Here is a 21,749-nt window from a genome sequence, read left to right on the forward strand (position 1 = left end):
CCTGGGGTATCGGCGAGGACCATTCGCAACCGTCTCCATGAAGCTGGGCTACGGTCCCGCACACCGTTAGGCCGTCTTCCGCTCACGCCCCAACATCGTGCAGCCCGCCTCCAGTGGTGTCGCGACAGGCGTGAATGGAGGGACGAATGGAGACGTGTCGTCTTCAGCGATGAGAGTCGCTTCTGCCTTGGTGCCAATGATGGCCGTATGCGTGTTTGGCGCCGTGCAGGTGAGCGTCACAATCAGGACTGCATAGACCGAGGCACACAGGGCCAACATCCGGCATCATGGTGTGGGGAGCGATCTCCTACACTGGCCGTACACCTCTGGTGATCGTCGAGGGGACATTGAATAGTGCACGGTACATCCAAACCGTCATCGAACCCATCGTTCTACCATTCCTAGACCGGCAAAGGAACTTGCTGTTCCAACAGGACAATGCACGTCCGCATGTATCCCGTGCCACCCAACGTGCTCTAGAAGGTGTAAGGCAACTACCCTGCCCAGCAAGATCTCTGGATCTGTCCCCCATTGAGCATGTTTGGGACTGGATGAAGCGTCGTCTCACGCTGTCTGCACGTCCAGCACGAACGCTGGTCCAACTGAGGCGCCAGGGGGAAATGGCATGGCAAGCCGTTCCACAGGACTACATCCAGCATCTCTACGATCGTCTCCATGGGAGAATAGCAGCCTGCATTGCTGCGAAAGGTGGATATACACTGTACTAGTGCCGACATTGTGCATGCTCTGTTGCCTGTATCTATGTGCCTGTCGTTTTGTCTGTGTGATCATGTGATGTATCTGACCCCAGGAATGTGTCAATAAAGTTTCCCCTTCTTGGGACAATGAATTCACGGTGTTCTTATTTCAATTTCCAGGAGTGTAGAATTCTAACAGCTGAAAGCAAGGCGACAACTTTTCAAAGATTAGCTCGCGTTTACATATTTTTATCGTGAACATATTTATTGTAATTTCAATTCACTGTCTGTGACTGCTCTGCAGTTTTCCGCCACTTTCCTTCATTAATTAAGTGAAGACGAAGTGTTGAGTGCTACTGACAAGGAATTTAAAATTGGTTCCGTATTTTTAGATTTCCAGAAGGCTTTTGACACTGTACCACACAAGCGGTTGTATTGCAACTGCTTGCTTATGGAATGTCGTCTCAGTTATGTCTCTGGATCGGAGTTCCTGTCAGAGAGGTCATACTTCGTACTAACTGACGGAAAGTCATCGAGTAAAACAAATTTTCTGTCGTTTCACAAGGTAATGTTAAAATACCTCTGCTATTTATTATATGTAAAAACGATTTAGGAGACGATCTGAGCATCCATCTTAGGTTGTTTGCAGATGATACTATCGTTTATCGTCTAGGTAAACCATCAGAAGATCGAAACAAATTGCGGAACGATTTAGAAAAGATATCTGTATGGTGCAAAAATTGGTAGTTGATGTGTGTGTGTGAAATCTTATGGAACCTGACTGCTAAGGTCATCAGTCCCTAAGCTTACACATTACTTAACCTAAATCATCCTAAGGACAAACACACACGCCCATGCCCGAGGGAGGACTCGAACCTCCGTCGGGACCAGCCGCGTGGCAGTCGACCCTAAATAATGAAAAGTGCCAGATCATCCACACGAGTGCTACAAGAAATTCGTGAAACTCTGGTTTCACGATAAATCAGTCAAATCTAAAGGCCGTAGCCGGCCGGGGTGGCCGAGCGGTTGTAGGCGCTACAGTCTGGAACCGCGAGACCGCAAAGGTCGCAGGTTCGAATCCTGCCTCGGGCATGGATGTGTGTCATGTCCTTAGGTTGGCTAGGTTTAAGTAGTTCTACGTTCTAGCGGACTGATGACCTCAGAAGTTAAGTCCCATAGTGCTCAGAGCCATCTAAAGGCCCTAAATGCAACTAAATACCTAGGAATTACGAACGACGAACATTGGAAGAACACATAGAAAATGTTGTCGGGAAGACAAACCAAATACTGCGTTGTACTGGCAGAACATTTAGTAAATGTAACAGACCTATTAAAGAGACTGCGTACACTACTGTTGTCTGTCCTATTTTAGAATACTGCGGTGCGGTGTGGGACCCTTACCAGATAGAATTAACGCAGTACATCGACAAACTTCAATGTGAAAATAATTTGTTGAACCGAGCTACATCTGGAGAAATGAACTTCATAATGAAACAAGGGAAATCCGAGGTCGAACGGAAAGATTTGGGTCTTCGTTTTCTCCGCGCGCTGTACAAGATTGGAATAATAGGGATTATTGTGAAGGTTGTATACATGGAAGAACCCTGGAAATACTAAAAGGTATCACATAGATTATATAATGGTAAGACAGAGATTTAGGAACCAGGTTTTAAATTGTAAGACATATCCAGGGGCAGATGTGGACTCTGACCACAATCTATAGTCTATGAACTGTAGATTAAAACTGAAGAAACTGCAGAAAGGTGGGAATTTAAGGGATGGGACCTGGATAAACTGAAAGAACCAGAGGATGTACAGAGTTTCAGGGAGCATAAGGGAACAATTGACAAGAATGGGAGAAAGAAATACAGTAGAAGAAGAGTGGGTAGCTTTGAGGGATGAAATAGTGAAGGCAGCAGAGGATCAGATAGGTAAAAAGACGAGGGCTAGTAGAAACTCTTGGGTAACAGAAGAAATATTGAATTTAATCGATGAAAGGAGAAAACATAAAAATGCAGTAAATGTAGCAGGCAAAAAGGAATACAAACGTCTAAGAAATGAGATCGACAGGATGTGCAAAATGGCTAAGCAGGAATGGCTAAAGGACAAATGTAAGAATGTAGAGGCTTATCTCACTAGGGGTAAGATAGACACTGCCTACAGGAAAATAAAAGAGACCTTTGGAGAAAAGAGTACCACTTGTATGAATATCAAGGACTCAGATGGAAACCCAGTTCTAAGCAAGGAAGGGAAAGCAGAAATGTTGAGGGAGTATATATGGGGTCTATACAAGGGCGATGTACTTGAGGGCAATGTTATAGAAATGGAAGAGAATGTAGATGAAGATGAAATGGGAGATATGATATTGCGTAAAGAATTTGAGTGAGCACTGAAAGACCTAAGTCGAAAAAAGGCCCCGGGAGTAGACAACATTCCATTAGAACTACTTACAGCCTTGGGAGTGTATGTCCTGACAAAACTCTACCATCTGGTGAGCAAGATGTGTGAGACAGGCGAAATTCCCTCAGACTTCAAGAAGAATATAATAATTCCAATCCCAAAGAAAGCAGGTGTTGACAGATGTGAAAACTACCGAACTATCAGTTTAATAAGTCACAGCTGCAAAATACTAACGCGAATTCTTTGCAGACGAATCGAAAAAATGCTAGAAGCCTACCTCGGGGACGATCAGTTTGGATTCCGTAGAAATATTGGAACACGTGAGGCAATACTGACCCTACGACTTATCTTAGAAGAAAGATTAAGGAAAGGCAAACCTACGTTTCTAGCATTTGTAGACTGAGAGAAAGCTTTTGACAATGTTGACTGGAATACTCTCTTTCAAATTCTGAAGGTTGCAGAGTTAAAATACAAGGAGCGAAAGGCTATTTACATTTGTACAGAAAGCAGATGGCAGTTATAAGAGTCGAGGGGTATGAAAGGGAAGCAGTGAGTGGGAAGGGAGTGAGACAGGGTTGTAGTCTCTCCCCGATGTTATTCAATCTGTATATTGAGCAAGCAGTGAAGGAAACAAAAGAAAAATTCGGAGTAGGTATTAAAATCTATGGAGAAGAAATAAAAATGTTGAGGTTCGCCGATGACATTGTAATTCTGTCAGAGACAGCAAAAGACTTGGAAGAGCAGTTGATCGGGATGGACAGTGTCTTGAAAGTAGGGTATAGGATGAACATCAACAAAAGCGAAACGAGGATAATGGAATGTAGTCGAATTATATCGGTTGATGCTGAGGGAAATAGATTAGGAAATGAGGCACTTAAAGTAGTAAAGGAGTTTTGCTATTTAGGAAGTAAAATAACTGATGATGGTCGAAGTAGAGAGGATATAAAATGCAGACTGGCAATGGCAAGGAAAGCGTTTCTGAAGAAGAAAAATTTGTTAATATCGAGTATAGATTTAATTTTCAGGAAGTCGTTTCTGAAAGTATTTGTATAAAGTGTACCCCTGTATGGAAGTGAAACGTGGACGATAAATAGTTTAGACAAGAAGAGAATAGAAGCTTTCGAAATGTGGTGCTACAGAAGAATGCTGAAGATTAGATGGGTAGATCACATAACTAATGAGGAGGTATTGAATAGAATTGGGGAGAAGAGGAGTTTGGGGCACAACTTGACAAAAAGAAGGGACTGGTTGGTAGGACATGTTTTGAGGCATCAAGGGATCACAAATTTAGTACTGGAGGGCAGCGTGAAGGGTAAAAATCGTAGAGGGAGACCAAGAGATGAATACACTAAGCAGATTCAGAAGGATGTAGGTTGCAGTAGGTACTGGGAGATGAAGAAGGTTGCACAGCATGGGGTAGCATGGAGTGCTGCATCAAACCAGTCTCAGGACTGAAGACCACAACAACAACAAAAACAACATTGTGAAGGTGGTCGGATGAAGCCTCTGCCAGGTACTTAAAAGTGTTTTGTAGAGTACCCGTGTAGATGTAGATGTAGGTGGAGATATCCAAGCAAACGACTCCCCTGCTGTAGGTGACGAATAAGAATGTCTCCGCGGTCCAGGCAACAAAAGATTAGCGGGTGAGTTTGTTTGTCTCTGTTGACAGACAGTGCACCTCATTTCTACGCGATAAAGCTACAGCCGGAAACCGACCCGAACGCCAGGATCGACACAGACACGGCGGAACGGCGGCGAGTTGAGGTTTAAGGAGGTCGTTAGTATTGCGAGGGATCCCGGGACGTGCCGGCAACCCGGGGCATTCAGCGGGCGTCGCGGCCGGCTTCCGGCGCCCGTCCCGGGCTGAAAGGCAGCCGGCGGCAAGGCAAGGGAAGGGAAGGGCAGACCCGGGCCGCGGCGGCCGGGTCATCGCGCCGCTATCGCGCCGACACGTCAGCACGCAGGCGACGCGGCGCTCCTGCAGACGCGCCGCCGCCCGTCGCCCGCGCTGGGTCGTTCGGTCAAGGGCTGAGCCGCGCCGCCCTTCCTCCTGCACTCTCGGTCTGGAACAATTAAAGGAAGGTTACTTCCCACATTTATTCAATACCTGGGAAAATACAAATTATGTAGGAACAATTCTTGATATCAAATATTATTGTGCTCCGACTATGAAACCAGAAGATAGGAAAATATTTTTCAAATGACATAAAAAGTTAAAGAAAATTATCTGTTCAATATCAAGAAAGAAATTATTGAATACTGTAATCGTAATGCAGATGTACTGAGAAGAGGTTGTTTAGAACCAAGAAAACAATTTCTAGAAATAGGTAATACAGATACAGATACAGATCTAAATATTTACTTAATAGAAAAACTCCTGTACTGGATAAAGAGCAAACGAAAAATTATAGTAAAGAATCTATAGTTTGGCAAAGTATAAACAATAATATTCAATATGCTCTTAGTGGTGGTAAGGAAAACATAGCTGGAGCTAAAGTAGGTGGCTATAATAAAGAAACTAATACTGTTTATCAATATCGTGGCTGTTTTTGGCATGGTACTAAAAAGTTTTAAAACTGAAACGATTAACAAAAAAAATCGAGTATCAACAGATGATTTATATCGAAAGACGTTAGAAAGAAGTACATAAATACAAAATTCTGGGTATAATTTAGTAGAGACGTGGGAATTTGATTGGATTAACTCAGCAATGTATAGAAACTTAAGAAAATAAGTGATTTGAAGCTGTCCAACCATTGAATCCACGAAATGCTATTTATGGAAGCCATACAAATACCATAAAATTAAAAGCTACAGCAGATAGTGTTAACACAAGTATAGTATATTTTGATGTGTACAGTCTCTATCCAATTGTACAACATTATCATTACTGTCCTGTAGGTCATCCAACAAAAATATATAAGCCAATATGTGATCCTACAAAATAGTCTGGGTGTATAAAATATATAGTAGTGGCACCTGGATGATTCTATCATCCTGTTTTACCTACACGAATGAAGATTGATAAAAATGAAAAACTCTTGTTTCCTTTATGTGTAAAATGTGCAGAAGAAATAATAAGTAAACGTTATTACAATGACAATCAAAGAAGTTTTGTTGGAACTTGGACAACTGATGAAGTAAATAAAGCTTTCGAAAAGGTATATAAAATTTTAGATATCTATGAAATGTGGAATTTTAGAAGTAAAGGAACTTGTTATACGAAAATTATGTCAAAGACTTTGTGAAAACAATATCAGGAAAACGAGCTGTTGCTAAGACATGTCTAAATTCATTAAGGGGAAAATTTGGACAATGGCAAAATACGAGTAAAACTGAGTTACAGATTGACAACATTTTTATGAGATACTGTTGGATGATCATTTAGATAACATAGATATAAATTTTATCAATGACAACATGTTTCAGATGAAGTGCAGTTTCAAAGATAATAATGTGGAAAATAACACAGTTACAAATATTTTTGTAGCAGTGTTCACTACATGAAATGGAACACCTTCTTTTACATGATAGGAAAACTGTTATATATGACAAAAGCTGAATGGCGAATTTATTACAAGATTAATTAAGGATGAAGAGGAAGAAAGGATACAGTAAGAGCACAACCAAATAAATAAAGATGTAAATAATGAAACTTTATTAAACAAAACAGTTAAGAAAGAGTTCTCATTTCAGTATGATAAAAGAATGTTTCTAGAAAATGATGATACAGTAACATATTGATTTTAAATTTTATTAATTAAATTTGCTCTGTAGAAGTGGAAGTCTTACTGAGGAAGCTCAACAACATTAACAATATTAATTTGTTTAAAAAATTAATTAGCTGCAAGTAAATATTATTATATTTACTGGTTATGAGTATTGGAATGCTAGACATGGAGATAAAATATGCTTGGAAGTGAATCATGTATTTAAAATTATGTTGTCAGACAGATATTTGAAATCAATTATTAGTTGGTGTTTTCAGATTTATCAAGGAGGGAATTTAAACTCAGATATAAAGGAATGAAGAAACTTAAAAATAATAATAATGAAGTTACGATCTGGAATTTTTGCTCTGATTTTCGCTATAGTAATCTGATGTTGGATGAACACTCAATACTGAATAAAATATGAAATATTAAATTCGTCTTATTTAATAATCTCATGAGGGATATCCATCCTCCACTGGATTTGATACATCAAAGTGATTGTTGAGAATGAATTCTAGTGTACTCAAAATGCCGATTATTTTCAACTAAAATTTTATTTCCTCCTAGTGTGCTCAAAATTGGCTTGGATTTTTCATATGCAGGAGTAAGTGGGTACACAAGATGCGCTTGGCATGTTTGTAGTGCACAACCTTTTCTACAAATTAATTAAATGAATTATATCATATTAAATACTATATTGATAAAGATTTTCAGTACAAAGACTTTTTATAAGATAAAAAAATCGGAGAGTTTCTAGTGCTTGCCTGTTTGTAGTGCACAACCTTTTCTACAAATTAATTAAATGAATTATATCATATTAAATACTATATTGATAAAGATTTTCAGTGTTGTTGTTGTGGTCTTCAGTCCTGAGACTGGTTTGATGCAGCTCTCCATGCTACTCTATCCTGTGCAAGCTTCTTCATCTCCCAGTACCTACTGCAACCTACATCCTTCTGAATCTGCTTAGTGTACTCATCTCTCGGTCTCCCTCTACGATTTTTACCCTCCACACTGCCCTCCAATGCTAAATTTGTGATCCCTTGATGCCTCAAAACATGTCCTACCAACCGATCCCTTCTTCTAGTCAAGTTGTGCCATAAACTTCTCTTCTCCCCAATCCTATTCAATACCTCCTCATTAGTTACGTGATCTATCCACCTTATCTTCAGTATTCTTCTGTAGCACCACATTTCGAAAGCTTCTATTCTCTTCTTGTCCAAACTAGTTATCGTCCATGTTTCACTTCCATACATGGCTACACTCCAAACAAATATTTTCAGAAATGACTTCCTGACACTTAAATCTATATTCGATGTTAACAAATTTCTCTTCTTCAGAAACGCTTTCCTTGCCATTGCCAGTCTACATTTTATATCCTCTCTACTTCGACCATCATCAGTTATTTTACTTCCTAAATAGCAAAACTCCTTTACTACTTTAAGTGTCTCATTTCCTAATCTAATTCCCTCAGCATCACCCGATTTAATTAGACTACATTCCATTATCCTCGTTTTGCTTTTGTTGATGTTCATCTTATATCCTCCTTTCAAGACACTGTCCATTCCGTTCAACTGCTCTTCCAAGTCCTTTGCCGTCTCTGACAGAATTACAATGTCATCGGCGAACCTCAAAGTTTTTACTTCGTCTCCATGAATTTTAATACCTACTCCAAATTTTTCTTTTGTTTCCTTTACTGCTTGCTCAATATACAGATTGAATAACATCGGGGAGAGGCTACAACCCTGTCTCACTCCTTTCCCAACCACTGCTTCCCTTTCATGCCCCTCGACTCTTATGACTGCCATCTGGTTTCTGTACAAATTGTAAATAGTCTTTCGCTCCCTGTATTTTACCCCTGCCACCTTTAGAATTTGAAAAAGAGTATTCCAGTCAACATTGTCAAAAGCTTTCTCTAAGTCTACAAATGCTAGAAACGTAGGTTTGCCTTTTCTTAATCTTTCTTCTAAGATAAGTCGTAAGGTCAGTATTGCCTCACGTGTTCCAACATTTCGACGGAATCCAAACTGATCCTCCCCGAGGTCCGCATCTATCAGTTTTTCCATTCGTCTGTAAAGAATTCGCGTTAGTATTTTGCAGCTGTGGCTTATTAAACTGATAGTTCGGTAATTTTCTCATCTGTCAAAAAAATGGCTCTGAGCACTATGGGACTCAACTGCTGTGGTCATTAGTCCCCTAGAACTTAGAACTACTTAAACCTAACTAACCTACGGACATCACACACATCCATGCCCGAGGCAGGATTCGAACCTGCGACCGTAGCAGTCGCACGGTTCCGGACTGCGCGCCTAGAACCGCGATACCACCGCGGCCGGCTCACATCTGTCAGCACCTGCTTTCTTTGGGATTGGAATTATTATATTCTTCTTGAAGTCTGAGGGTATTTGGCCTGTCTCATACATCTTGCTCACCAGCTGGTAGAGTTTTGTCATGACTGGCTCTCCCAAGGCCGTCAGTAGTTCTAATGGAATGTTGTCTACTCCGGGGGCCTTGTTCCGACTCAGGTCTTTCAGTGCTCTGTCAAACTCTTCACGCAATATCGTATCACCCATTTCGTCTTCATCTACATCCTCTTCCATTTCCATAATATTGTCCTCAAGTACATCACCCTTGTATAAACCTTCTATATACTCCTTCCACCTTTCTGCCTTCCCTTCTTTGCTTAGAACTGGGTTGCCATCTGAGCTCTTGATATTCATACACGTGGTTCTCTTCTCTCCAAAGGTCTCTTTAATTTTCCTGTAGGCAGTATCTATCTTACCCCTAGTGAGATAAGCCTCTACATCCTTACATTTATCCTCTAGCCATCCCTGTTTAGCCATTTTGCACTTCCTCTCGATCTCATTTTTGAGACGTTTGTATTCCTTTTTGCCTGCTTCATTTACTGCATTTTTATATTTTCTCCTTTCATCAGTTAAATTCAATATTTCTTCTGTTACCCAAGGATTTCTAGCAGCCCTCGTCTTTTTACCTACTTTATCCTCTGCTGCCTTCACTACTTCATCCCTCAGAGCTACCCATTCTTCTTCTACTGTATTTCTTTCGCCTATTCCTGTCAATTGTTCCCTTATGCTCTCCCTGAAACTCTGTACAACCTCTGGTTCTTTCAGTTTATCCAGGTCCCATCTCCTTAATTTCCCACATTTTTGCAGTTTCTTCAGTTTTAATCTACAGGTCATAACCAATTGATTGTGGTCAGAGTCCACATCTGCCCCTGGAAATGTCTTACAACTTAAAACCTGGTTCCTAAATCTCTGTCTTACCATTATATAATCTATCTGATACCTTTTAGTATCTCCAGGGTTCTTCCACGTATACAACCTTCTTTCATGATTCTTAAACCAAGTGTTACCTATGACTAAGTTGTGCTCTGTACAAAATTCTACTAGGCGGCTTCCTCTTTCATTTCTTAGCCCCAATCCATATTCACCTACTATGTTTCCTTCTCTCCCTTTTCCTACACTCGAATTCCAGTCACACATTACTATTAAATTTTCGTCTCCCTTCACTATCTGAATAATTTCTTTTATTTCATCGTACATTTCTTCAATTTCTTCGTCATCTGCAGAGCTAGTTGGCATATAAACTTGTACTACTGTAGTAGGTGTGGGCTTCGTATCTATCTTGGCCACAATAATGCGTTCACTATGCTGTTTGTAGTAGCTTACCCGCATTCCTATTTTCCTATTCATTACTAAACCTACTCCTGCATTACCCCTATTTGATTTTGTGTTTATAACCCTGTAATCACCTGACCAGAAGTCTTGTTCCTCCTGCCACCGAACTTCACTAATTCCCACTATATCTAACTTTAACCTATCCATTTCCCTTTTTAAATTTTCTAACCTACCTGCCCGATTAAGGGATCTGACATTCCACGCTCCGATCCGTAGAACGCCAGTTTTCTTTCTCCTGATAACGACATCCTCCTGAGTAGTCCCCGCCCGGAGATCCGAATGGGGGACTATTTTACCTCCGGAATATTTTACCCAAGAGGATGCCATCATCATTTAATCATACAGTAAAGCTGCATGTCCTCGGGAAAAATTACGGCTGTAGTTTCCCCTTGCTTTCAGCCGTTCGCAGTACCAGCACAGCAACGTCGTTTTGGTTAATGTTGCAAGGCCAGATCAGTCAATCATCCAGACTGTTGCCCCTGCAACTACTGAAAAGGCTGCTGCCCCTCTTCAGGAACCACACGTTTGTCTGGCCTCTCAACAGATACCCCTCCGTTGTGGTTGCACCTACGGTACGGCCATCTGTATCGCTGAGGCACGCAAGCCTCCCCACCAACGGAAAGGTCCATGGTTCATGGGGGGGAGATTTTCAGTACAAAGACTTTTTATAAGATAAAAAAATCGGAGAGTTTCTAGTGCTTGCCTGTTTGTAGTGCACAACCTTTTCTACAAATTAATTAAATGAATTGTATCATATTTAATACTATATTGATAAAGATTTTCAGTACAAAGACTTTTTATAAGATAAAAAAATCGGAGAGTTTCTAGTGCTTGCCTGTTTGTAGTGCACAAACTTTTCTACAAATTAATTAAAAGAATTATATCATATTAAATACTATATTGATAAAGATTTTCAGTACAAAGACTTTTTATAAGAGTTTCTTGTGCTTGCCTTCACGCGTGCCGAACTGTACCTTGCCCTGCAGGGCCGTCAGATCTCGCTCCAGTAGAGAACGTCCCGAGTGCTGCGGCTTCTGACGATCTCACTTTCAATTGGGCAGAATTTGGCACGATATCCATCAGGAGGATATCCAACAACTATTATCAATCAATGCCAAACCGGATAACTGCCTGCACAAGGGCCAGAGGGGGAACAACGCGTTATTGTCTTGCTTAATTTGTGAAGCCCTTTCTCTGGAATAAATCATCCAATTTTTCTAACACTGTAATTATTTGTCTGTCTTTACATGTACATCATAGCTATCGATCCCCAGCCCATGCGGTTAATTCCTTCGTGGTGAATCTATCTAGGTTTTTTTTTTTTGTTTTTGTCTTAGCATGTATTTAAGTAAATCCAGTACGCAGCGTTTTCAAGGATTTCGAAAGATAGCGTGTCACAAGAAAACTGAGACCGACTGACAAAAGGTGATTTCATTTTTCGAATACAGCACTCAGGACTTGGGAGAGAACGCCATCGTCTTTCTTTGTGACAGTAAAGTCGTTGCCCACTGTTATCCTTCCGCCTTTACTCGCAACGAGATGTTCAGTTATGTAAGTGTTAGCTCTGAGTTCAGCGGTCCATGCGACCATTACCGCTCGTGTATTCTTGTTTCGAAATGAACGATTAAAAATCCCTGTATCGCCATCCTGATTGTGGTCGTACGCAGTTTTTTCAAACCACTTGAGGCAAACGCCGGTATCGTTCCTTCAGAATGACCGCTGGCGACTTGCTGCCCATTACGTACAGACTTGCCGCGCGGGGTGGCCGGGTGGTCAGAGGCGCCTTGCCACGGTTCGTGAGACTTCTCCCGCCGCAGCTTCGAGTCCTTCCGTAGGCATGGGTGTGTGTTAAGTTAGGTTAAGTAGTGTGTAAGGTTAGGTACGGATGAGATCGGCAGTTTGGTCTCATAGTAACTTACCACCACCACGTACAGGGTTGAGTTATTCTCTCTCTCTGTTATGATCTCCACATCGATGAGACTCTAGGCTGTAACATCAGTTCTTTTCGTTACATTTTACGCCAGCCTTTCGTGGAACGCTAAATTTTCTGCTTCTTCAAGTATCAGCCATGTAGATTATTCAACGGTTCAGAGACCCTGCCGTGCTGATCTGCAAACTTGTCCGACTTTGTTTTGACATTTTGTCCCAGTTTGAAATCGCCGTAGTGGTACAATATTCATGAATTCCTCGAAGCAGAATTTTCGTAGTCCAGGCTACCTGCTGCCACATCCTCACAGTAAACCAATCTAGTTTGCTACACGAGTTGCCCCCAGCGGTTTCCACCGCCTCTGTGGAAGCAGCGGCACGACGCTCCCGCTGTATGCCTAATGGAACTGTCGACCTAATTAAGCCGCTGGGACGTATATTTCTCGTTATATAAGCAACCGTGTAGCTTCGGAAGTACTATTGAACAAAAAGAGATGGTGACAACAATAATCACAGTCCACGAATATGAAAAGGTGGTCGGCAGAAGCTCTGTAGGGTACGCCTGTATTATACAATATACGCAATTTCAGACAAGTATAATTTTACAAACTGGGCAGGACGGTATATCCAGTCACCTGAAGTCATATCTAGTGCAATTATGTAGTCAGACTTTCATAAAAGAAACACGAAGGAAGCACGTATATACGCCGGAAATTAAAATACATCATTTTGCTAGTTGACAAACTTGGCATTATCTGGGAATTAATTTTGCCAATTTTCTATTAAAAAAGAAGTCAAAAAATTAACTTTTTTGTAGTGAAGTATCCAAAAAATGTCGTTTACATGTATTCCTGCAAAAATATTTGAAATTATGCAATCGGTTCCTCTGTTTCAAAGAAGACCTTTCAGCCTGTAGGATACGGATAGTGACAGGGTGTGGGATTATTGGTGGTTGGGAGCTCCAGTGTTAGGCGCGTTCTGGGTCTCCTTAGGGACATGGCCGCTAAGAAGGGGAAGAAACCCAGTGTGCACTCCGTGTATAGACCGGGTGGGGGCATTGCAGACGTGGAACGGCTCCTGCCGGGTGTCAGGACTGCAATTGAGGGCTAACGGCGGTACCAATGCTGTGTGTCGCTTTGGATCGGAAGAGATTGTCTCTCGTTTCGAGCGGTTATCTGAAGTGGTAAATGCTGCTAGTCTTGCTTGCGTGATGAAAACACTGTTCACCATGTGCAGCATAGTGGACAGGACCGATTGCGGACCTCTGGTGCAGAGCCGAGTGGAGGGTCAGGCTCCGGCTTGCGGCACAGGACACTGGGACTTCGGGTTCCGCTAAACAGGTCAGGAGTGAGACGGCTGCACGGGTAGTGGGGGCTGCACGGTATGGACATGCACTGGGCGGTTTCTTTCTTTTTTTTAAGGTTAGGGGGTCTCGGCCAACCACAAAAAGGGTTCACTCTTAAAGGGCGCAGGTAGAACACAGGTACAACGTAGATCTAGGAACCATTGGTGAAACAATCGTAAATTGTCGTACCAAGCTTCAAGAGCTGATAGAAAGCACTGATGCTCAAATCGTTATAGGTACTGAAAGCTACCTAAAGCCAGAGATCAGTTCACCCGAAATTTTTGCGAGAGATACATGCGGACGTGCATTGTCCTGTTGGAACAGCAAGTTCCCTGAATGGTAGAACGATGGGTTCGATGACGATTTGGATGTACCGTGCACTATTCAGTGTCCCCTCGACGATCACCAGAGGTGTACGGCCAGTGTAGGAGATCGCTCCCCACACCACGATGCCGGGTGTTGGCCCTGTGTGCCTCGGTCGTATGAAGTCCTGATTGTGGCGCTCACCTGCACGGCTCCAAACACGCATACGGCCATCATTGGCACCAAGGCAGAAGCGACTCTCATCGCTGAAGACGACACGTCTCCATTCGTCCCACCATTCACGCCTGTCGCGACACCACTGGAGGCGGGCTGCACGATGTTGGGGCGTGAGCGGAAGACGGCCTAACGGTGTGCGGGACCGTAGCCCAGCTTGTGAATGGTCCTCGCCGATACCCCAGGAGCAACAGTGTCCCTAATTTCATGGGAAGTGGCGGTGCGGTCCCCTACGGCACTGCGTAGGATCCTACGGTCTTGGCGTGCATCCGTGCGTCGCTGCGGTCCGGTCCCAGGTCGACGGGCACGTGCACCTTCCGCCGACCACTGGCGACAACATCGATGTACTGTGGAGACCTCACGCCCCACGTGTTGAGCAATTCGGCGGTACGTCCACCCGGCCTCCCGCATGCCCACTATACGCCCTCGCTCAAAGTCCGTCAACTGCACATACGGTTCACGTCCACGCTGTCGCGGCATGCTACCAGTGTTAAAGACTGCGATGGAGCTCCGTATGCCACGGCAAACTGGCTGATACTGACGGCGGCGGTGCACAAATGCTGCGCAGCTAGCGCCATTCGACGACCAACACCGCGGTTCCTGGTGTGTCCGCTGTGCCGTGCGTGTGATCATTGCTTGTACAGCCCTCTCGCAGTGTCCGGAGCAAGTATGGTGGGTCTGACACACCGGTGTCAATGTGTTCTTTTTTCCATTTCCAGGACTGTATTTATCGCCATACGCGATGCGTCATGAATTATATATGGTACCATGATATACTTCTGCGGGTGCATTTAGCGGCATATGTGGATGTTGTCTGTGAAATTGATTGCGAGGACATTCAGTTGCATAGAAATAATACATTTAAACGCCATGACCGACATGGCATTTTTTCACGCCTCTCATCGTCTATAAGGTCATATCTCTCGAAGTGCTTCTTACACCCACAGCGACTGTCACCCGCCAGTAAGGGATGTGTGTACAAAGTTTGGTTGAAATCGGCCCACTGGTTTAGGAGGAGATGCGTAACACACGCACTCATGACTGAGCGAAGATTGTGTGCGCAGCTCTTCCTGCCAACGGCCATCAGGCTAACGTGCACACTTCGTAAGCGGCTGCGTGGCCTGGTGCCTTCGTCTGTTGTAAGCGCTGTTCTCTGTCGGCGCCGTGGAATATCGTGGACATCAAACCCTCGTTTCTGATGAGTCTCTGTTTAGATCTAACCCGTTTGTAATAAATTCATCGCCAAGGATACGTTAAATGGTAATGTCCATTCCCTTTAAATCCAACGAAAACCGTTTAGTCTAAGCACTTACACGTCCCGAGGCGACAAGTTCTCTGTCTGGCAGTAAAGAAATGTCCTCCGCTCTCCCTATGAGATCAATAGGAACTTATTTTTCGACTTAGTTCTCAATTAGATCAACACGAGCTGCCCGGCGCATTCCCTCCATGGTGTGCGAGTCAAGAAGGTCTGCAGTACGCAGTGTGTCCCAGTTGCTTTAGGATTGTATCTATGAAAAATAAAAGTCACGGATTATCTTCACAAAATCACTATTTATTCAGAATAGTCTCCTCCTGAATCAACACACAGCTGAAATCCAGAATCAGATTTTCACTCTGCAGCGGAGTGTGCGCTGATATGAAACTTCCTCGCACATTAAAACTGTGTGCCGGAACGAGACTCGAACTCGGGACCTTTCCCGAATTCGAGTGTCGGTCCGGCACACAGTTCTAATTTGCCACGAAGTTTCAATTTTTTCATTATTTCCAACATGTGGTTGGGTTTACATCTAGAGATCGCCAAAAGAATCCTACAATCCGGATTGCTTGATTCAAACTGTCAAGCATAGAGGTGGAAGTGTGGTGGTGTGGGCAGCCATATCATGGTATTTAGCTGGACCCATCATTACTCTCAAAGGCCGTGTTACAGCCGACGATAATGTGAACATTTTAGGTGATCAGGTGCACGCCATGATTCCCCACCAATGATGGCATAATTCAGGTCGATAGTGTATCCTTTCACACAGCCAGGACGGTAAAATCGTGATATGTAGAACACGGAAGGGAACTGCAGCGTCTCCTGTGGCAAGCACAGTCCCCGGATTTTAACATTATAGAACCGTTTGGACGGTATTGGAACGCAGACTCCGAAGCAGGTATCGGCCTCCTTCGTCACTACAGGGGTTATATGAGGTTCTGATGGAAGATTGGCATAACATTCCACTGGACACTATACTATATGCCAGTATTCCAAGAGGAATCGCAGCTGTATTTCGGGCAAATGGGCGTCCAACCCATTATTAATAAACCATTCCCACGTAAGTACAGGTGTTCCCATTATGTTTCCTATCTCCTGTAGTTTTGAAGGCACACAGAGCTGAATCGGAAGTGAAAATCGAGTGTGAAAATAGCTTGTAAGGCTGCAGAGCGGTGTCAGTGCAGCTCAATTAGCGGGGTACGCGGCGGCGGCGGCCGGGCTTCGACGCCGGCGGGCGGCCGCAGCGCTCGGTCGGTTGGTCAGTGAAGCAAGACTCTCACTGCAGTCCGAGTCAGTCACTCTCGCGGCGCGGCCCGGCGCGGCAGAACGCGGAAGCTAACTGACCTACAGTGTTGCCAGGGCGCGTGTGAACTCTGAAGCCGGTCAAGGGCAAACGGGCGACGGCGGCGGCGGCGGCGGCGGCCCGGCCAGCTAACTGTACCGCACCGGCCGCTCTGCCCGCCACCGGCCGCTGCCCCGCGTGCTCCACTTCCGCGCGGGCGCCGCCTCTTGCTTTCTTTCGGCGCGGCTGCGTTCTCTGGCCGCCTTTGCGAGTCGACCGAGCTCCAGCACAGAGCGCCATGCGGGACTGCTAGCGATCCGGGAGCGCCGTACTCACCTCGGATCGCTCCAGTCGCTACAGCACACTGCGCTTCCAGAGGTAGGCTGTACACGGTGGAGTGGACGGCAACGTCAACAAAGCCAGCACTTGCTCGTTGCGGAATGCTGTTGCACTGACACGAAATACGCGGTGGTTCCAAAAGGCATCCGTGCACCTACACGAATGAAAATAGGAACTAGGTGTGGACTGAAGCGTAAAGGTAAAGAATTCTCAAAAGAACCATCCACTTTCACAATGGTATCCGAGTATATCACCAACGGCTTGCCGTAGTGGCAACACTTGTTCCACCAGTTGAGCTGTGGTGTTGGTAAGCGGGGCGCACTTCGCCGGCCAGCCGTGTGGCCGAGCGGTTCTAGGCGCTTCAGTCTGGAACCGCGCGACCGCTACGGTCGCAGGTTTGAATCCTGCCTCGGGCATGGATGTGTGTGATGTCCTTAGGTTAGTTAGGTTTAAGTAGCTCTAAGTTCTAGGGGACTGATGACCACAGCAGTTGAGTCCCACAGTGCTCAGAGCCTTTTTTTTTCTTTTTTTTTTTTCACTCTGCTCGTGTGGCCAACTGAACTACTCCAGTGAGAAGTAGCGGCTCCATTCACGAAAGCTAACGACAGCCGGCAAAGCGGTGTGCTGACCATACGCTCCTTCATATCCCCCTCCCGCGACCCCTATTGGCTGAGGATGACGCGGCGGTCGGTCGGTGCCGTTGTGCCTTCCGAAGCTTGTTCGGACGGAGTAAAACCAGAGTACATCGCACGTACACACATACGATCTTGGGCTACCTTTTGCCATTACATATAGTATCGAATTTTTCATTTTCCTTTCGATAATCATCAGTATGTCCTCCACTGGACCCGTGACACGCGACAAGTATTCAGACAATGTACGGTGTACTCTCGGGTATTCAACCAGGAGGGAGATTTCAATTTAAGTGAGGCTTGGTATCTGCCTCTCAATTTATTAAGATCTTACCGGTCACACCATCCAGCCCAACTGGAAAACGCTGAGAGAATGTGCGGGCTGCAAACGAGAAAAAGAAAGAATATAAAATGTCGAACTCGGCTGTAAACAGCGTCGTGACAGCAACACAAGCCACACCGTGGCTGGACTGCAGCCAGCGGGCTCGCGACACCCGGAAGTGGACGGCTGGGTCGGTCGTCGAGATGTCCTGCGGAGAAACTGAACCGACAACTCGACTGACCAGTGTACAAGTACACGGCCAGTCAGTCACGCCTGACAGATCGCGTACAGACGGCGGTCGGTCTCGTCCCGTGCTGCTACCTCTGTGGGCGTCGCTGGAGCCACTGCATCACTGTTCTTATGTGGCGACGCAGTTCGCCCGAAGTTGTTGCAAAGGAAGGCGCGTAGCCGGAGTCTTCCGTAAACCCTCCACATACCGAGAGTTCAGCCGACCTTCAAGGCCATAGGGGCAATGCGAGATCCGTGCGCCCTACAGGTCGGGAAAATAAAGCAACACAGTTGTAACTCAACTGCACCTGTTTAGACAGAAAGGTAAACCGCCCTCTGTTCGTGTATCACCGCCACCTCCACTTCAATAGCTAATTACTGAGCGAGTCAGTGAACTAGGTTCATGGTCCCACCAGCCACACGAATCGCCGATTTGTAGCGGACACCAGTGTATGGGCGCAACTTTCTGTGCTCGTCCAAGTAAGGGACGTAGTTTTGTGAAGTGGGTCAATTCTGTGAGTGGGCGAACAACTGCGAGAGCGATCACAAAGCGCTACGACCTCACTATTTTATCTATTTCAGCGATTTTACCGCCTGGGCTTACGAAGTAGTGTAATTCTGTGGCAGGATGGCTTCCTTTGCCAGAAATAGCGGTTACACTATCTGTAAATTGCCAGACCTTGTCTTCTATATCGTAGTATTTTAGCTGTTTAGTGTTGTTCCCTGAAATTAGTTGGCTCATCAGTCCGTCATTTGTCTCAGTGCAGAAAAAATCGACGTTTCTACCGCTTTGTGTACCAGGCAAAGAATCATTACTCCGGAAAGTTCATTCGTTTGTCGTCTGGCTCGCCTCCCTCTGTTAAGCTTACAGCAGCAGAACTGCTGTTAAGTGCTGCGTTTTGATCGTGAATAAGCCAGTGGGCGCGCTTGCTCACTGATTAGTCGACACAGCAGCTGTAGTACACAACAACGAGATGTGGTACTCTATTTATTCACCGTATATACCCGGCTGAAGAAGAAACGCTTGAACTTAACGTCCTGTCGACGTCCAGGTGACCAGAAACGGAACGCAAACTGCGAAGGGCGGAGGAAATGGAGCGAATAGTTCCGGCTTTCGGCTGAAGTCGAGTATAGCCTGATCAGGATGGTCAGATAAGGACTGGAGCCCATTATTCCCCGATACGATTGCAGTTTGTTCAGTGCTTTGGTCGGACACGGGGGGGGGGGGGGGGGGGGGGGGGGGGGGGGGGGTTGCTCGTGCTGCTTTCCACGGTAATCCAGCACGCGTAACGATGTCAGATGTTCGTTTCGAATTTAAGGCTCAAGCCTTATCTTTCTTCGCACCTAACGTAGAAACAATTGTAGCATTGTAACCCGTAATTTATAAATACTTTTCAGCTAATACGTAGGGTATTATGATATTGTTCGATAAATCACATTTTTCACTGTGTAATATATGACAGGTACAAATGTTCACAATAAAAGACCGTTACAAACTCTAGGTAGTGTTTAATCGCAACAGAATTGTGCACATTGTTACATTATCGTTGTGGTGAGGCTCGGGCCCTTTCTAGACGATACTTGACGTGTTTAGCTCACTTTTATCCTAAAAAGGACGGCGCGAACGTTCAGGAAGCGAACATCTGAGCCAGCCGGTGTGGCCGAGCGGTTCTAGGCTCTTCAGTCTGCAACCGTGCGACAGCTACACTCGCAGGTTCGAATCCTGCCTCGGGCATGAGTGTGTGTGTGATGTCCTTAGGTTAATTAGGTTTAAGTAGTTCTAAGTTCTCGGGGACTGATGACCTCAGATGTTAAGTCCCATAGTCCTCAGAGCCATTTGAACCATTTTGAACATCTGACTGGGGACTGTTATACTCATCATTGCCCAGTATCGGCTCTCCAACAGAGACTCACAAAGACTACGCTATAAAATCTGTAGCATAATACTAGTAATGTCGTTACAGTGACAAATAAGGACAGTGGACTAAGTCAAATCTGTCTTTATCCATCGAGTTTAATAAGTGCTGTTAGCACGAGGTAAAATCTTAATCGTTATTTCATCTCGTGCGTCGGTTTGCTTTGATTTATTCCTGTTATCGATGGTGTGCAGTGATATCCGTCTCCTTGTTGGGTATATGAATATGACTCCTTGGAGTATGTTCCATTTTACGCTAAGGATTCCGTTTTGTTGTACGTTTCTGTATCGATCGCTTAAGCTTTCTGTTCGTAATGAAAGAGGAAATTTGTGTATGACGATGTACAGGAATATTCTGAACGAGTTTGTCACAGGAGCAGAAACTATTCACTCTAAAGACTGCAAATGATGTCATATGAAGGAATTATGTTGCACTTGGGTTAGCGCGTTTCTTGAGGAGTGTGCCCTGTCCTTGACCTCTTCAGCTGACGAGAGGATACGACATTCCACACTGTACTCTGGAGGGAGGTGACTGAGTGAATGTTGTGAAATGCGCGGCAACGAAGAGTGTGGCCGGCGCGTGTTTACGGCGGCGGCGAGTCGCCCGCTGCCTCGAAATGGGGTTTGGCGGTGTCCGAGCGTCCCGCCGCTGCCGGGGTCACACCGGCCGGCGACCTAACGGTCCCCTCTCAGCTCTCGCCGCTGCCAGCTCATTGCTCGATGCGCTGCAGTGTCTCCGGGAGGATTCACCGCGCCGCAGGTACGTCGACGCCCTTCTCTGTACTATCGTCTCTCGCCTCAAGCGCCGTTTCGCGCTGTTCAGAGCGCTATGTCTTCGGGATACCCGTGTGATACTCTTCACCGCAGTATTGTCATTTCCGGCCGGCGTGGCCGTGCGGTTCTAGGCGCGTCAGTCTGGAACCGCGTGACCGCTAAGGTCGCAGGTTCGAATCCTGCCTCCGGCGTGGATGTGTGTGATGTCCTTAGGTTAGCTAGGTTTAAGTAGTTCTAAGTTCTAGGGGACTGATGACCACAGATATTGAGTCCCATAGTGCTCAGAGCGATAGTATTGTCATTATGTCTTTTTGTAATATAAGATAAAGAAAACTAACTGACAACGTAGCAGGTAGTGTCTAAAAGTAAATATCTGACACAGGCCGGTGTACTCGAAGATGGCCATAGAAAGCTTCTAGAAGTTAAAACAGAATTCATCGATACTTTTTTAGTTAGCAAGTTGTCAAGGAAGTAGATCTAATGTAACAGGACATCAGTCTTCAATATCTTAGCTAAATAACATTATATAACTTCATCTAGACGAATCATTTGTCGTTTAATAACATAGTCCCTAGGTAAGTACGTATTTAAGAACGCTAATTTATACTGTGGGTGTTCTGAAATGGCGATACCGTCGCTAATGTGTAGCGAGTACTTTGATCCAGTTTATGGAGACTAGATTTCG

At 44.8% G+C, this 21,749-nt stretch overlaps 1 protein-coding gene across 3 annotated transcripts in view; it reads left to right on the forward strand.

Annotated features, from left to right (window-relative positions):
• The window catches only part of LOC126365945 (cholesterol 7-desaturase nvd), a 420,573-nt gene that overhangs the window by 240,217 nt on the left and 158,607 nt on the right, over positions 1-21,749 (forward strand). The window contains exon 1 of one of the 3 annotated variants that reach the window (XM_050008726.1): positions 17,098-17,232. The exons of 1 other annotated variant lie outside the window; for it this stretch is intronic. Coding sequence is in view for 1 of the 2 variants with exons in the window: in XM_050008723.1 (XP_049864680.1) it covers positions 21,011-21,050 (40 nt within the window). In the remaining variant the exon portion in view is untranslated. Of the gene's footprint in view, positions 1-17,097; positions 17,233-20,775; positions 21,051-21,749 lie in introns of those variants that run through there. One more of the 3 variants, XM_050008723.1, reaches the window with a different exon arrangement.

The sequence above is a fragment of the Schistocerca gregaria genome, chromosome 4, assembly GCF_023897955.1.
Source record: "Schistocerca gregaria isolate iqSchGreg1 chromosome 4, iqSchGreg1.2, whole genome shotgun sequence".
In the NCBI taxonomy this organism is placed as follows: domain Eukaryota; kingdom Metazoa; phylum Arthropoda; class Insecta; order Orthoptera; family Acrididae; genus Schistocerca; species Schistocerca gregaria.